At 40.4% G+C, this 16,853-nt stretch overlaps 3 protein-coding genes across 3 annotated transcripts; 2 read left to right on the top strand and 1 right to left on the bottom strand.

The window, feature by feature from the left end:
• Positions 1–93: 93 nt before the first annotated feature.
• LOC116207902 (thioredoxin-like protein AAED1, chloroplastic) lies at positions 94–3,325 on the top strand. Its single transcript, XM_031541018.1, has 9 exons — positions 94–403; positions 489–633; positions 732–777; positions 1,142–1,201; positions 1,662–1,698; positions 2,005–2,084; positions 2,186–2,277; positions 2,499–2,559; positions 2,912–3,325. The coding sequence occupies exons 1-9, from the start codon at positions 172–174 to the stop codon at positions 2,969–2,971; spliced, it is 813 nt and encodes a 270-aa protein (XP_031396878.1). The 5' UTR covers positions 94–171; the 3' UTR covers positions 2,972–3,325.
• Positions 3,326–4,212: 887 nt separating this feature from the next.
• On the top strand, positions 4,213–5,952 carry LOC116207553 (DNA topoisomerase 6 subunit A). The gene has a single exon (XM_031540548.1). It carries the CDS (start codon positions 4,418–4,420, stop codon positions 5,678–5,680), a length of 1,263 nt encoding a protein of 420 aa, XP_031396408.1. The 5' UTR covers positions 4,213–4,417; the 3' UTR covers positions 5,681–5,952.
• On the bottom strand, positions 5,931–12,339 carry LOC116207552 (pentatricopeptide repeat-containing protein At5g02830, chloroplastic). Its single transcript, XM_031540547.1, has 12 exons — positions 11,746–12,339; positions 10,824–10,911; positions 10,404–10,608; positions 10,146–10,253; positions 9,818–9,982; positions 9,085–9,675; positions 7,646–7,711; positions 7,459–7,539; positions 6,997–7,094; positions 6,711–6,921; positions 6,463–6,523; positions 5,931–6,331 (listed from the first exon to the last, which is right to left on the bottom strand). Exons 1-12 carry the CDS (start codon positions 12,308–12,310, stop codon positions 6,054–6,056), a joined length of 2,517 nt encoding a protein of 838 aa, XP_031396407.1. The 5' UTR covers positions 12,311–12,339; the 3' UTR covers positions 5,931–6,053.
• Positions 12,340–16,853: the final 4,514 nt, after the last annotated feature.

Raw genomic sequence — 16,853 nt, 5'->3', positions numbered from 1 at the left:
CGCCGAAGCAGGGCGGGAAGCTCGGACACTTGTCATGAGGATTCGCCTATTGACGCTAGCGGGTCCCACCGCCTTCCCTCAGGAAGCTTAACGGAACCGGACGAGCTCAATGCCTCTTCGCCTCTCCTCTTCCCTCCCTTCACCTTCCTCCGGCTCCGAGCACCGTCGTCCATGGCGGCTTCCTCTCTCTCGTCCACGCTACTCTTCAGCTCCTCTCTCAGTCTCCCGGTCCGTCGGGGCCGCAATCATGTCTCGGGAAGTGTACTACTCCCTGCATGGTCATCAGCGGGTTGTTCTCAGGCTTGGCTCTCCTCCAGCTCCGAGAAGCCGTTCGGATCGATTAGGCTATCCTCGTCGCCGAGAAGCCACATATTTGCCGCCTCCGCTGTTACTGGTTCTACTGGTAAGCTTCTTTCTCAGTTAGAGACCTTTTCCGGCTATCGCCTTTGTTAGACAAACATATTTTCATGGAATTTGGTTGATGGAAGCGGATGTAGAGACTTCAGCAGTTGGTGAAGACACGACTGAAGTATTGGATAAGGTGGAAGTGTTCGATTTGAATGGAAATGCGGTTCCAATCTCTGATCTTTGGAAGGATAGGAAAGCGGTGGTTGCATTTGCTCGCCATTTCGGGTGATTTGATTTTCCGTTTATTTGTCCGCTTAAAGTATTCAACTATATCGGAGTGAAAGGCCGTACTTGATCTAATGTTCATAATGCCTCATGTTTAGGTGTGTCCTCTGCAGGAAACGGGCCGACTATCTGGCCTCAAAAAAGGTAATCTATGTTCTGATGCCTTCTCATGTTCTTGGAAATCTGAAACTTTTAGCCGAATAGCTTTACATATAGAATTCAACTCGGATCGCTTTCAAAAGGTTGTGTATGCATAGTTATTGCCACACCATCCTCGGAAAGAGTTTTCAGTGTAGGTCCTTTTTTTGGTTGATTTTCACGTGGATAATTGCCTTGACGATCTGCTATTTCAGTTCTGCTGAATGTTGCTTAACAATCTTACTGGGAGATCCATAAAATGATTATCTCGTTCCTGCAATAAATCGGCTCGTGAGATCGTGTAAAATATGGGCTTTTCATTCATGTTCCTTCACCCTTGTGTAATACTACTTATTTATTCTGTTAACAGGATCGGATGGATGCATCTGGTGTGGCTCTTGTCCTGATTGGACCGGGGAGCATTGATCAGGTGAGTGTCACTGTTTTTTGCTGGTCATTCGTGCTTTACAAGGAAGTATGTAAGCTTAACTGGCCAGGCCAGTGATTATATCAGATATCTATCTGTTGCTAAATGTCTTTCTCTAATTAAACTAGTTTTCAAATTACACACTATTTCCGCTACAAGCAGCCATTTCTGCTTGAGATGTTCACCTGGAGTTTCTTCTATTATTGTACTATTTCTATTTGCTTGTTATTTCTTTCCAAATCTGCAGAACCTTCTATACCTATGGTTGTGAAAGCAAAGGGGGGAATATAATCTTAGTTTCATCATTTCTAACTTCATTGACAGCTGAGGTTGAATTTTTGTTAGTGCCATTTTGAAATGTATATCTCTGATTTGGTTGCTGTAATCTCTTTCATTCTATTGCATTCTCTTGACACGTGTGATTCCATGTCATATGCTGACCATTATCGTGAACTTCATGTAGGCAAAGGCTTTTGTTGAGCAAACAAAATTCAAAGGAGGTATTCCGGAGTAATTCCTTGCTGTGATATTTAATGCACCATCGGCTGAGTGGCTGAAGTTTTTGCACTGGTTACGTATTGACAATCCTAAATGTAAATGTTGGAGCATAAATTATGTCGCAGTTTAGATAGCATACAATGGAGATGACATAGCTCAAATAAATGCTTTAACCTCATTATGAAGCATTTTGGAAACCTTTTTCATGGATTTTCTGATTAATAGTCTCTTTTCTGTTGTCTACATGAGCATGTCATGCTTGTTCCTTCTCAGACAGATTTCTCTAACCTTTCAGTCCTTCCTATCAGAGGTATATGCAGATCCAAATCAATCATCATATGACGCGCTGAGATTCGTATCCGGTGTTTCGACCACATTCACTCCTGGAGTAAGTTCCACTTCACTATCCATTCATAAATTCTGAAAGTCCTAAACAACATATGTTTATGCTTAAGATACGGGCATTCACTTTGATTGTGTACTTCTTAGGCTGGTCTGAAGATAATACAATTATACATGGAAGGCTACCGACAAGACTGGAAACTCTCATTCGAAAAGGATACTGTATCCAGGGGGGGCTGGTATGTGATAGAGTTGTATTGCATTTGGTCCAAAGGAGTGGAAATAATGCCAAATGGAATTGCCATTGGAAAATGAGGTTATTTTATGTGGCAGTTCCATTTCAGTCTGTTTCCATTCCCTTACACCAAGCATAATCTTATGCAAAAACTTATAGGTGTCTTATGAAGTAACTATTGTTTGTATTATACTTAACCTTTCATGTGCATTTACTATTTTCCAGGCAGCAAGGTGGAATCATCGTTGCAGGCCCAGGTAAGAAGAACATCTCCTACATCCACAGGGTAAGTTTATCGCGCGCGCTCTTTTTTCCCTATGTATTTACAGCCATATTCACGGCAATGCACAAATAATTTATAGTTTTAAACTCTATGTTATTTAGCAAGTCAGAGTAGAAAGTGAGGGTGACTCTCTGACCTTGTAATTGGAAGAATACCCTGTCCCATTCGCTTGTCTTTTCGATCCACCGAGCCGGCTTTTAAGAGTGAACTTGCTGAAGTTGTAGCCTACCACAAACTGCAACAGGAGAGAACTGGTCTTGGATATCACATATAAAGTGCACGCTCACATGGAAATTTCTTGGTCTGGTGATGCCCCCGTGATTCTAACAGAACTCTGTTTCCCCACATTGGTCAGGATAAAGAAGCTGGGGATGACCCCGACATTGAGGAAGTCCTAGCAGCTTGTTGTTCATGAAGGAAGGACGTGTTCATTATGCTTCTGATGGATTATTCGTCCCAAGTTATCAGACACGAATGAAAGGGCAGCTTTTTAATACAATCGCAAGTTGGAAAATGATTTCGGACCGTTCTTCAGGGTCCGAAACATTTAATGCCCCCTAGGAAGCATGTTACGGTTGCACCCCGAGGGAGCATGTTTCGGTTGCGTAGTGGCTTCGCTAATTATGTATGTTCCACTTTGGGATGCTGTAAAATACTGAAAAGAAGAGTTGATATCCTTGTGTATAAACGCAAATTTTAAAGAAAAGGCAAAAGGAAATTTTATATGCACACACAGTTTCTAGTGGAAAAAAGTCTTTTAAGCCTTCAATTGTGATTTCTAATGCATTTCAATTTAGCTCTTTTGAGTTGTACTATTGCGGGGTGTTTCAGACCAACAGCAGAGAGATTATGAACTTGATTATGGAAACAATATCGAGGCAAAAAAGGATGCATCGGGCTAGAATTTTAATTTACAGGGCGTTTGGTTCGCTTAATCTCAGATTACATGGAATATTAGATTGTGGGGGAAATTTAGTTTGGGATTGTCATTTTACAAGGAATATAATATTACTGTGTTTGATGAGTTATTATGTATTTAATAAAATATATCGTAATTTGAGATTATTACGTTTGGTATATTAAATAAATCAATTGGAAAGTAAAATAGTTTTACAATTATACCCTTTGATTGTAAAAGGGCTCCTCATGCCCCGAATCGAAGCACCTAGGCTTTGATTGAACCCTTGCTGCTGCAGTTCAAGGCATAGAGGCCGATTGCGGGAAAGGCGGACGAGGCATATTGATGTGCAAGTTTGATTTGAAGATTGCAAAGGTTTAGGTGAACTGAACGATAGGGGAAGAAGAGAGAGAGAGAATGTTGAAGAAGAGTCGAAGAGAGAGAGAAAAAGGGGTGGATACATTTTAAAAATAAAATGAAAGTTTTGCATCGTTTTGAAATTTTAAAAAAGTTTATAATTAAACTGAATCACACTTAACTCTGCCACCAAACGCTAACTTAATCTCCAAATATCAACATCGATTTTAGTATTTAGAGATTGCACCATTTGGTGGAATCTCATAATGCATGGGAAAGTCCAAATGAAATTTCCGAGCCCAAATTACACCCGTAATGAGGGCGTAATCTGCCACCTAGGAAAAAAACATACTTATGTCATATTGGATTTCGGTCTGATCATTTGTATGCCAACCACATGCCTTTTCGCCCCATCACAACGAGCTTCAGTACATGGATCTTCTGCTTCTTTATTTTTGATGAAATGGGAGTACGGGTAGTGCAATTAATTGATTGTATTGTGCGATGACCTAATTGGTGGCATCGCTCCCGCGGTCATTTTCCCGCTCTCAGCCACTCTGCCGCTATCGGTTCTCGCTTCACTCTATCTCTCGTCTCTCTACCCTCATGGCGCCGGAGAAGAAGAAGCGCCGCCGCTCCGACGACGACGGCGAGGACTCAGCCCTCACCTTCAAGAACCGCCTCAAACCCGACTCTATCATCCTTCAGACCATCCGATCTCTCTCCGCCTCCTCATCTTCCGCCTCCACCTCCAAAACGCTAACCCTCGCCGATCTCTCTCTCTCCTCCACCTGCCGTGAGGTCACGGACCTCTCCCTCGACTCCGTCCAGTCCAAAATCGAATCCCTAATCCTCAGAGTCGCTAAATCCATCCTCTCCGGTGATGGCTGCTCCTTCGACGTCCCTTCCCGCTCCTCCGCGAACCAGCTCTACGTCCCGGAACTCGACCGCATCGTTCTCAAGGATAAGAACACCCTCCGCCCCTTCGCTAACGTCTCCACTGTCCGCAAGTCCACCATAACCGCCCGCATCCTCCAGCTCATTCTTCAGCTCTGCATCAAGAGCATCCATGTCACCAAGCGTGACCTATTCTACACCGACGTCAAGCTCTTCCAGGACCAGACCCAGTCCGATGCCGTCCTTGATGATGTCTCCTGTATGCTGGGATGCACTAGATCTAGCCTTAACGTGATCGCTTCCGAGAAGGGAGTGGTTGTTGGGAGGCTTATATTCAGCGACAATGGTGATATGATCGACTGTACGAAGATGGGTATGGGAGGAAAGGCCATTCCTCCGAACATCGATAGGGTTGGGGATATGCAGAGTGATGCGCTATTCATACTGCTGGTCGAAAAGGATGCCGCTTTTATTCGATTAGCAGAGGACAGGTTCTACAATCGGTTCCCATGCATCATTGTAACTGCCAAAGGGCAGCCCGATGTGGCCACGAGGTTGTTTTTGAGGAAAATGAAGATGGAGCTAAAATTGCCTGTCCTTGCTCTAGTGGACAGCGACCCTTACGGTTTAAAGATCTTATCTGTTTATGGTTGCGGGTCGAAGAACATGTCCTATGATAGTGCAAATTTGACGACCCCCGATATCAAGTGGCTGGGGGTGAGGCCGAGCGACTTGGATAAGTACAAGATACCGGAGGAGTGCAGGTTGTCGATGACCGAGCAGGATATTAAGACTGGGAAGGATATGTTGGAGGAGGATTTCGTGAAGAAAAACCCGGGGTGGGTCGAGGAGCTATCTTTGATGGTGAAGACAAAGCAGAAGGCTGAAATTCAGGCTTTGAGTACATTCGGATTTCAGTACCTGTCCGAGGTTTACTTGCCCCTGAAACTGCAGCAACAGGACTGGATTTGAATTGAGCTGCAAATGGATTCGAGGGAGATGGGAATTTCATGCTTTCCTTTATTGGGAAATTGACATACAGCCCAAAAACTTGTTTCTATTGATAATGTTCTGATCATGTAGCTCTCAGTATCAGTTTATTGTGAGAGAAGCAAACGTTGTCTCTTGTTATTTAGAATTGTAGTCATCTAAAGGTTCTGGTGTTTTTCTTGGAATCAATGTAATAGCTCAAACATGTGACACTGGTGAAAACCCGAATCAATTAAGCAATGATCGATTTATTAGATATGCTTTAGATGGTATATATTACATATATAATACAGCTCATATCAGAGGAAGAACAAGACTTATTCTGTATTGAATGAATGGAGAATGATATACAGATTTATTTCCTAGGTGCAAAAGCTCTTCTCTGCAACCACTGATGCAATGATTTCTTCCTAACCTTCAGCCTCTGGAGAATAGCTGGTCTCCTGGTTGAGCTCTCCATCTCGATAGGTGAACTGGCCGGAGTCCTTTCCAGTTTGGGTCCTACAACGAGAACCTCGAGCCCCAGTTCGTCTTGCAGTAGTCTAATTACAGCATCTTTGACCTCAGGATTTCTATTTGCATTTGGTTTGCTGACTCCTAGTATGATCGAGATGTCATCTTGAACTGAATTACCTGCAGTTTGAATCAAAATGTCCAATGATTATAATGTCTAATATTTGTTCCAACATAATCGATATTCAGAGGTGGATGTCTTGCAAAATTTCCTTTTCTTTATGCAAGTATAGGTAATAAGTTGCCCATACCAAAAATGTAGTTTTCCTTGATCATCCGTAACACTGCTAAAACAACAATCCGAGCTTCAACCTGTTACAAGTTTGAGGGAAGAAGGCACGACAATCAGGGCACATGGAAAGAAGATGCTTTCTTCATGCCAAGATAGAGCAGAAGTGATCAATCAATCTCCCTGAGTTAAAATCTTTATTGCTTGAAACTGTTCATTGGAGTCGCTTTAGCAGTCAATCACTCAGTAGAAAGAGGCTGTCAGTTGTACCTTTGTCAGTCCCTGCAGATCAACTGCGAGGCTTTCGGCTACACTCTTCTGCAAGTTCACCGCAACCTTTTCAAGGAGAAGACTCTGAGACCCGCTCAGTTCAGTTTCTTCAGACAAAGTGTACTCTTGCATTTTTCGATTATTACCTTGTATCACTCCTTCACACCATTCCTCAATCAATTGCTTGAGATAATAATCGTTGGATTTGTACCTGTGTCATGAACACTCCATCATGAGATGAAAAAAGTTCTGTTATTAAAACATCAATTTATGCAATGGGCCATACCCTGCTTTCCGCATGTCCTGATATATGGCTAGGCACTGCTGCACTTCGTCTAATGAACCGTATCTGCTATGGGCCCTTAGCAGTGTATTATATGTCACCTGGAACAGATACTGTGTTAAAGAATAGTCTGTGCAAACATTCAAATTCTTCATCAGTTTAACATCACTCTGGGCCTAATATGCTGATGATTCTGCTATGGATAAGACATCTAATAAGATTATTTTATCACCTTTATAGGAAAGAAGAATCTCTACTAGGCATCTCAGTCAAGTTGTTTTGGCTGTCAATCATCCATGTTAGTTCTTGCCTAGAGCATCCCCATCTATACATCTCATAAGGTTTTAACGCAAATCAATTATGTGCCATTAACACCAAATGTATTTAGGTCATCACCAACCAGAGAATGAACTTCCTTAAACTAATAAGCAGAAAAATGCACACTATCTGGAAAAAGCCACTTACCAAATTTGGCTGCACTTGGCACCTCTTCATCTCATCAAATAATGAGAAAGCTAACTTCAGACGTTTGCTTTCCACACAGACCTATTAACATACAGCATTATGCATCAACATCTGGTTCAACAAAGACTGGATAGAGAATCCTACCTCTGGTGGAATAACCAAACTTAACCATATGAAGAGCTCTAACCTTGATGGCTGTTGTGTATGCAATTACATCAGGTTTAACTTTGGCAACACGCATTGATTTCAAGATCTGCTTCAGAGAAAGAGGTGCCTAATAAGTATTAAGCTTATGGATGGAGACTAACCAGATGAAAGATGTCATGCTTCAATAATACAACTCTGCAGACAAAATATTGCAATACGTGCTCAAGCTAACATGATTAGATACTACTTTTAAGATATCAGAAAGTCCATCATTTATCGCCAAATAATTACCATCTAAAATTTGCCAGTCAGGTGAAAAAGTCAATGACCAGTAAGTGAGATCTCTCACTTGAAAATGCACCAGACTAGCCATCAATATATATTCTCAGACAAGCCACCTCCCAAACTTGAAACATGGAGAAGCCACTTCGTCAAATTACGGTCCCTCTAGCAAAGCCACGTAATCATTTTAATTATGTAAATATTAAAAAGATACTACCTTTCTTATTAAGAGAAACGACTATTTTGTTATTAGCCTTATGAGGAAGGCAACAAAAGTTTTTTTCTTTTAATTATAGAATGCAAAAACAAAATGGCAACCAAAATATATTAATAACATTCTTTTGATAGTATACATAACCGGCCAAAATACCACCTTTCGTATATATATTTGATATATATATATATATAATAGAATCTAAATATGATACACAATCTCGCATTATAGGAATATATATATGATTTGATACGATGAAATATGTATTGTAATTTTTATTTGGCAGCTATATATAATATATGTATTTGTTTCATATATTATAGGAACATGGATATATATATGTATATGGTTGAAGACATATATTGCACATACAATGTTACATTATATTTTGGAGCTATATATATAGACACCGTTTACACAGAACCTTTACCATTATATTTCCGTTTGCAAAGACGCGCTGGTGTCTTTGCGGGCTTTATATGTATATCGCGTTGCCTGCACATCACTACCAACACCGATCTATGTCAATTTGATCGTTCAAAAAGGCTTCATCAGATTTTCTCTTCACTTAATTTATTATGATATTTTTGCTTGGAGAGATTATTATTTTCTTTTGGTTGAAATATTTGCTCACATATTTTAATTCAATTCTATTTTTTTCACATATGTCTCATCTCAATTTTCTTTAATGAGATTTTAATTCATGTATATATTTATAACATTTTCCTCTACAAAAATAATTAAGAGATTATTTGTATGGTCCCCGTGCGTTGTATTCAACTAGTTTTAATTGTAACATAAGAATCTTTTTTTCTTTTTTTAAGTATCGCCGTCTTAATTCCAATACCATCCTTCTATACTAACACACTATTATCACAACCCAAAGAATTAGATTGGCAGCTAAATGATCCAACTGTATGGAAGATTGTGTGAATTGCTAATTAAAGATGAGTGACCATGGACACACAAATATCATATCATACCTGTACTGCTCCCTCCACATTCCCCGAGCCTCCACAAACATCGATTAAAATGGACCAGCTTATTTGATTAGGGGTGAGACCAACAGACCTCATTTCCTCCATCAAAGCCTTTGCTCGGAAAAAGTCAGTTCCACAGGCCTTCATCAGGATATTGTAGGTTGTAATTGTGGGGGCAAATCGAAAAGTTTTAAGAAAGCTCGCATGATGCAAAGGAGAAATATGCTGTGGAGAACTTAAGGAAGATTCACTAGTTTCTTCAGTTTCCAACACTTCCTCTGTAATGCTCTCTCTATCTCCACTCAAAGTCTTGCTGGTGTTACTATCCTTCCAGGCTTGGACTAGTCGGAAAGCCCTATCATACTGACAAGCCTCAACACAAGCATGTAAAAGTGTGTTGCAGCACTGTGAATTTGGTTCACAACCAGCTTGCAGCATCTCTTCATATAATTGAATTGACTGCTCTACGAGACCTGCATTTGCACAGGCACTGATCAATGATGACCATGTAACTGTATTAGGAGTAACACCAGCAGATAGCATGTCATCCTTAGTCTTTAGTGCCATTTGCCACATCTTTGCATCTGCAAAGACCTGAAAATTGTAGGTCATGACGTATGCATTAAGATCTTTTAAGAGGGAAATGTCATTAAACACATTTCGACTTTTAATGGGCAAGAAAGAGAAGAAACTACGTGCTAGAGATGATATCAGATGGGTTCTTAAGAGTGACGACCTTGATAATTGTGCTGTAAGTGAAGACATCCAACTTTAATGCTCCTGCTGACTCCAAATCCTGCACTTCCCGGTATATGTCTCGGGCCAAATCAACTCTTCCAGCTAGACAGCATGCCTTCAACAGAATATTATAGGATGCCATGTCCGCCTTGACATTTAGATTCTGTTGCATAAAAAATAAGGTTCCATTTCATATTAATTCAGTATTGATTTAATAAATGATAACAGATTCACTTTCAGCAAAGAAAAGTGACAATCAGTAATGCAATCAACCTGCTATGATCAGTAAGTATATGAGCAAGTATGGTGGGTAGACGAGAATTTACCCGCATATCATTGTATATGTGCAAAGTATAGGTCAAGTCATGGGCATTGACATTCATGAGGCTGTTGAAAACATAAATATTTGGAGTGACCTTCTGATTAAGCAAGTCCTGCAACAAAAATTATGCTTAGAGAAAAGCCTAAAATGTTCATAGTCAAGTATGAAGATAATAGGAAAACTAAGTGGAAGAAGAACCACATTTAATTGTACGAGTATGTAAAAGTTACACCAACTTTACAAGGCAAGGCAAGTGGATTACCTCGTAAATGTACCTAGACTTCACAGAGTCTTCACAGAAACCACAAACATCAATTATTGTACGGTAGACAAACATATTAGGGCCTATGGTTGTTTGCTTCAGTGCTTCGTATGCTTTTAGAGCAGAAACCAGATCCCCTTTCTTTCCAAAATCATTCATAATAGAGCAGAACAATATCTGTGCATGTGGAAGAGTGCATGCATACCTGCAAAAAGTTTTGATAGTTGAAGTTTTTTACTATCGATATGAGAACAAATGTTGATGGGTAAAATTATGTGTCTATACATAATTGAATCCCCATGGAAAGCCAGATAAATGTGTTGCAATGTATCTTGCTCGCATGTAGAACAGAAAGAGTAATATTAGACTACACGATGGGCCTTCTAGATATAAGCATGTAGAGAGCAGAATCGTACAAACCTTACAGCCAGAACTGGACTCCTCTGATCAATGCAGACTCTGATTACTTCAAATGGCTTGACTAGCTCCCTAATTGGAAACTGAAAGCCTAAAATGCCAAAAATCTGTTATCAAAGAAGGACAGAGCGACAGGTTTGAAAGAAAACATTATAAAAATGATCCAAACGATAGACTACACGTACAGAGGCTATCAAATCAAGTGTTTTGAGTACTCTTTTATTATTTGAAAACTCATTACACCTAGCACGAATTGGATTACCCATCTCTCTATAGCAATCCCAGTCTGACACCAATCTTTTGTATTAAACGAGTCCCAAAAGCATTCCATATAGAGAGCCATTTTGCATATCATTACATATGTAAGCTGCCAATCGGACTTTTTGTGACATGAACTCTCTTCCCTGGCCACTAGTAGTCTTTAAAGCATTCCACATCCAGAGCCGTTTTGCATATGATTACAATGTAAGTTGCCAAATGGACTTCCGTGGGATGAACTCCCTTCTGCAGTCGCTAGTACACCCATCAGCGAAACTGGCAATATATTATAAGCCTTTGATCTCAAACCTTTCAAAGCTACTGTTGACTAATTCAGACCATCGGTATGACAGTGCACGACTGCCGTCGAGATTCTTGCAAATTGAACAAGTCCTACAAGACTGAAAATGGCAGGGCGAGGAACCCTTGCTGCCTGCTGGTTCTCGGTTAATCATCTACATTTAGTCCAACACTAGCTCGAGCAACTTGTTTAGCTGCTCAAACCAAACCCGAGAGCTTAGTCAATTATTAAACCTAAAGGATGCAACGTTAGCTGCTCTCCAGAGGTAGCATTCCTAAATCAAGTTCAAGCCTGACTGCTCGAGTAAATATATAATACAGAGTTGCATTGGACTCGAGCTTTCGAACTAAGGCAGCAGTCAATTACCAGAGAGAGTCTCCATCACCTGAACAAGCCCCCTGATGTCACCACATTCCAGCAATCGGCGACACTCTCTTCCTACCAAACTCACAACATTCTTACCAACAAGCTTCATCGGCTCCACACCGAGCTTCTCGAATCTCCTCAACACTTCGATGAAGCTCCACAATTTCCCCTCCCTCAGCCCCCGGCACAATCCCATCTCCACCATGTCCATATTCAATGCCGTAAGGAAACGCGAAGCCTCCGGTCCTGACTCAATCACGCCGTCCATTATCGCAGGAAGTTCCTCGAGCCGGCCGTCTCCAGCGATCCTGGAGGCGACGTCTGCGGAGGAGCGGAGGTCGGGAGCGAGGGGAGGAGGGGAGAGGTTGTCCCATCGAAAGGTGGAGTGAGGATGGGGGTGGGCAGCGGAGACCGGGTGAGGAGGCGGGACCGGCAGTTGCCTCGGCAGAGAGGTCTTGGAGGGCCGGGATTGACGGTGGAGGTGGTGATGGGGGGCCGGAGTTTGGGGGGAGATGGCGGAGGACGAGGAGGAAGAGGAGGAGCTGTGGATGAGCACCGCTCTCATTCTCGGCCAGCTGGTTCTCTCTGTGGTGGTGGAGCTGGCAACATTTTATCATTTCTCTTTTACCAACCAAAATAAGGTAGATACGCCAGGCGCATGTCCGCCCGTTACACGTTATTTTTACTAGAGGGAAATAATATAACGTGATGATGAAGACGATGGTTTAATGAAATTATTATAATTAACAAAAAAGGCATGAGACCCCGATTTTGTGCAATCTAATTTTTGTTTAGGGCACCATAATCACCCAAAAAAAAATACAAGAAAGGAATGTTCCTGTATATATTGAAACCTAAGAATCTTATGTCCCTGTAGTTTTATATCTTCGTATCAGTCGAGAGTCCATCTCGATTTTACGAAAATCTATACCAATCAATTTTCATATAAACTTGTTATAAAACGCACGATATTGTTGTACTGCATGGGATATAAAGCACAGCTAAATGCGAATGATCTATCAGTTTCATTTCGATTATCATGATAAATGAAATTCGTTATTAAACGCGCAATATTGCCCCACTCCTAGTCCGCAGGGCCACTCGATGTGGGAGGATACGTACTCCAGGTGTATGAGAGTAGTTAAATTTGAAAAGGCGCGTAGGCTAAGTGGATCAAATTTGAAAGGCGGGTGTTTTCAGCTCTGGGAGAGGCGAGGACCGTGGAGTTCCTTCGTGGAGGGCGTAATGGGAACATTATTTGGTGGACCCGGTTTCAAGAATATGGACCGGGCCAAGAATATGGATTTAGAACTCATCAACACAGGCCCAATGGGCCGATCCGCCATTATAAAGCCCACACTTGGGGGATAAGCCCAATGTAGGCGAATATAAATAGCAAAATTTAATCACCAATTAGTGTACTAAGCAACGATTTTCCCATCTGACTGATTTCTCTCTCCATCTTCTTCTCCCTCTCTCTGTCTATCACCGGAACAACCACTGCTTCCCTGACCACCGCAAACCACCGCTTCCCCACCGTCTTTCGGCTTCGACCTCATCAGCTGTACAGTGCATTCTACGTATCGAATGATAGACCAAGAATCGCCATGTATGTAAAAAGAAAGCGAGCGTAAAAGAATGTGCAAAATCATATGAAGGATTATTATGATCGACTGGAAAGGATGTGCAAATCATGGGTACATGTCGTGACTCGTGCATTTAAATGGTATGTGCTGCGGGTGACAAGAGCCAGCTCTCGATATGAAATGCTGCGCTCCACCGCTGAATGTTGTCCCAGAAAAACACATTCTCACCACTGAAATATTATGTGCTTTTCATCTACAGGACTACATCAGTGCTTCTCTTTCTGGGAACCTAGGTGCTAGCATGGTTCGTAAAGGGGGAGACAGCAGTCAGTTTGAAAGGAGGAAAGAAGAGAAAGACACCAAAAAATGACTAAACATTTAAATCAACCATCGTGCACGTAAAGGAATCATGTTTGTAATCTGTTAAGAGTATCCGAGATTTATCTCTTTGAAGTATCTTTGAAATTGTAGGTTTAGAAATTTCCTTAAAAGATAATCATAGGTTCTTCTCACTATCGGAACGATAAGACTATTATACTCATTACTAAACTTGTTGAAGAGACGAAATATATATACTATTTTTTATTTTATTTTTCTATATATTCGACTGTGCCGCGCTTCATGGAGTACAGAGAATATTGCATCTTAAGATTTGACAAACGGTTGTCTTCCGTTTCACGATAATTGGAGATTTGTAAATGTCTTAATTCTTCCTGTTTATGTCATCGGAGACATAAAGAAGCTTTGAAAGCACGAGAAGACAAGTCATGCACCCCATAAATGCGTTGTTATTGTACATTGGTCGGGGCACAGCGTGGGTAGTGTGGAAAACAATCGATACATGCCAAAGTCCGTAGCTGACGAGACATCTCCCACTCCCAGAGATGATCCTTCCTTGTAGCTTTCTTTTTTGATAGTTTTCCTTGTAGCTTTCGAACCCAGAAATCGTTATATTTGTGCCCTGTTTTATTCAAATCATATCTTCATCTGGATAATCCATTTGATTACTGTCATTTTTACCAAACTTTTTTGATAATTAACATTTTTACCAAGCTCAATGCAGTTAATTATATTCAACCCTAAAACCCTAAAAAAAGAGAGAGTTAATTGTAGCTGCTAGCAATGGAGGCCCCGCTAGATGGCGTGGTTTCTATCACTTTCACGTACTTTGCTTGGAAAAGGAGGTAAGTGGATGGGGGTGATGAATGTTGAACCTTTAGGTCCGGTTCGAAGAAATTTATCAAAAGGTTTCAGGATAAAGCGTCATATCACCTTATCCCATTAGTATGGAAACTAAGAATGTGTTTAATTACTTCAATTAAATGTTGACATTAAATTTTCAACACTCAGAGGAGTTCAACTTGCTTCATAATAAAAAAAAACAATAATTGACTTAATTTAATGAATCGATAGGGAAAAAAATATTTTTATTAGCTATATTAGGATTCAATGAAGTTTCATGCTCGATTCTTATTATGGGGTTTCTCATACCATTTTATTAACTATATTTAAATTCCTATTTTGATGTACTTTACTCATGGACCTCGTCATAATCGAAAAAAAAGTGCTTGATTAATGAATAATCCCAAAGCTACTTTCATTTAGTTCCATCTTTGCTGAGCTTTTCTTAAATATTTGCAGCAGTACTCTTTAGCTTTTTGTTATATACAAATGAGTCCCATTCAGAGTTGTCAAAACAGAGAGAGTGAGAGTGGGATGGAGTGCAACATAGCTGGAGAGGGGCGTCATAAAGCACCGATATAGGGGAGGTCGCCAATTACCTCATAAATGGCCTGTTCCAATGCTCGCCCCGGACGAGTACCGACATCACAGATCTCCTCCTCCTCTCTTTCTTCGAAAAGAGAGAGAAGGAGGAGTTCTCGACAGTGGTGGCTCGTCGGCCAACTACCACCTCTGTACAGATCCCGTCGGCGACTTCGTCTGTGGTGGTGGATCGGTGGTGGCTGACCGACAAGCCACGATCACTCCCTTCCCCTCCGAGGTTAGATAGACGAGCTGATTTACCTTATATATATATAGAAATTTAAAATATATATTAAAATATAAAAGTGGTCAAAATATGAATAAGCAAAATATTATGATACCATAAAGTAAATTTAATTTTTTACAGTTTAATTTTTATCAAATAATGTTAACTTAATCAATAATCACTTAGCTCTGTTTATTTACGGAGTAAATCATACTTCATTTAAGTTTACTTTACTTTTTTATTAAATTTAACAATACAATCATTACTTTTTTTAATTATCTCATATATTTTTTATTACCTATCGTAAAAATTAATTTTTTAATATTAAATTTTCATAATTATTCATTACTTTTTCCTTAATTCAACAGTGAAATAATTATTTTTTATTTTTTTCTTCAACTTAATAATAAATTCGCTCACATAATTTTTCTTAACTATTATTACAATTAATTTTTTAATAATAAATTATTCAACTATTTTTGTCTTCATCCCGTAAAATTAAGTAGGATCATGCTCTACTCCGTTACCAAATGACACCTTATATTTTATTAATTGATTAAATTTTCATGTTATTGAACATGAGTGTTTGTGTTTGTGACCAATATGTGGTCCTGCTTACAAAAAAGACAGGACAGCACAGAAAAGGAAGGCAAATCTCCACTCAAATGTGTCTATATATGTACACGTTGAATCATTCATACCTCATCCTCTTCCCTTGCTCTACAGCTGCTGCTGTTGTGTTCTTCTTCTTCTCTTAACAAACAGTATTCCAATGGCAATTTCTAACGAGCAGAAGGAGCACTCGAAGGAAAGGCCAACCCCACGGTTTTGTCCGAGGAGAGGCCAAATCAAGAAGAAGATAATTTTGAGCTTTCTCGAGTTCTTCATTGACTGTTGCACCGGGGGAAAAAGATCGCCGAAGGATTAGATCAATGTGGTAGTATAGGCAGTGTCCAACACGGTTCCGCAGGCTCGCTACTTTGTGATGGAACCGGTTGGTCGCCCCTCTCGTTTCTAAAACTCGTGATAAATTAGTATGTAAAATCTGTCATGTCGAAAATAATAAGCATTTCAATCATTATGTATGTGCGCGAGTGGTCTACTGGAGCTCCCACGTGCATTGAGGCTCCCAATATGTCGAGCTGAAAGAGAAAATGTGAACATACACTAATTCAATTCGATTCTCGATCCATCCTTGAATTTTAAGTTATTCATTGTATTATTGAACATTGGTAAGCACGTAAACATAGCAATGAGTAGATAGCGCCCCGGGATTCACTATCGATATAGCATTTTACTATGCAGACAACAGTCCAGTATGATTTTCTCTAGAAGCATACATGAGAGCTAACACGTGATTGTCAACTGACAAGTACATATTCATCCCGATGCTCATTCCATGAAACCCAATCGAATGAGGCCCAAGGGCCCAATTTTATTACGTGGGCCAACTGAGCCCAATATCTGAAGTTCAGTGGCAAAACTGCAATATATAGCACAACATTTTCCCTATATAAACATAGCAAACCTAG

The sequence above is a fragment of the Punica granatum genome, chromosome 5, assembly GCF_007655135.1.
Source record: "Punica granatum isolate Tunisia-2019 chromosome 5, ASM765513v2, whole genome shotgun sequence".
Lineage (NCBI taxonomy): Eukaryota > Viridiplantae > Streptophyta > Magnoliopsida > Myrtales > Lythraceae > Punica > Punica granatum.
This window is presented reverse-complemented; position numbering and strand designations above follow the sequence as displayed.

Excerpts from the sequence above, each read along its gene's own strand:
- LOC116207553 (XM_031540548.1), top strand. The coding sequence starts at position 4,418 with ATGGCGCCGGAGAAGAAGAAGCGCCGCCGCTCCGACGACGACGGCGAG.
- LOC116207552 (XM_031540547.1), bottom strand. The coding sequence starts at position 12,310 with ATGAGAGCGGTGCTCATCCACAGCTCCTCCTCTTCCTCCTCGTCCTCC. Across the intron at positions 10,912-11,745 it reads GGTGATGGAGACTCTCTCTG|GCTTTCAGTTTCCAATTAGG; the intron begins GTAATTGACTGC and ends TTGGCATTTTAG. Across the intron at positions 7,095-7,458 it reads GCCAAGTGCAGCCAAATTTG|GTGACATATAATACACTGCT; the intron begins GTAAGTGGCTTT and ends TATCTGTTCCAG.
- LOC116207902 (XM_031541018.1), top strand. The coding sequence starts at position 172 with ATGGCGGCTTCCTCTCTCTCGTCCACGCTACTCTTCAGCTCCTCTCTC. Across the intron at positions 778-1,141 it reads ACTATCTGGCCTCAAAAAAG|GATCGGATGGATGCATCTGG; the intron begins GTAATCTATGTT and ends TTCTGTTAACAG. Across the intron at positions 1,699-2,004 it reads GCAAACAAAATTCAAAGGAG|AGGTATATGCAGATCCAAAT; the intron begins GTATTCCGGAGT and ends CCTTCCTATCAG.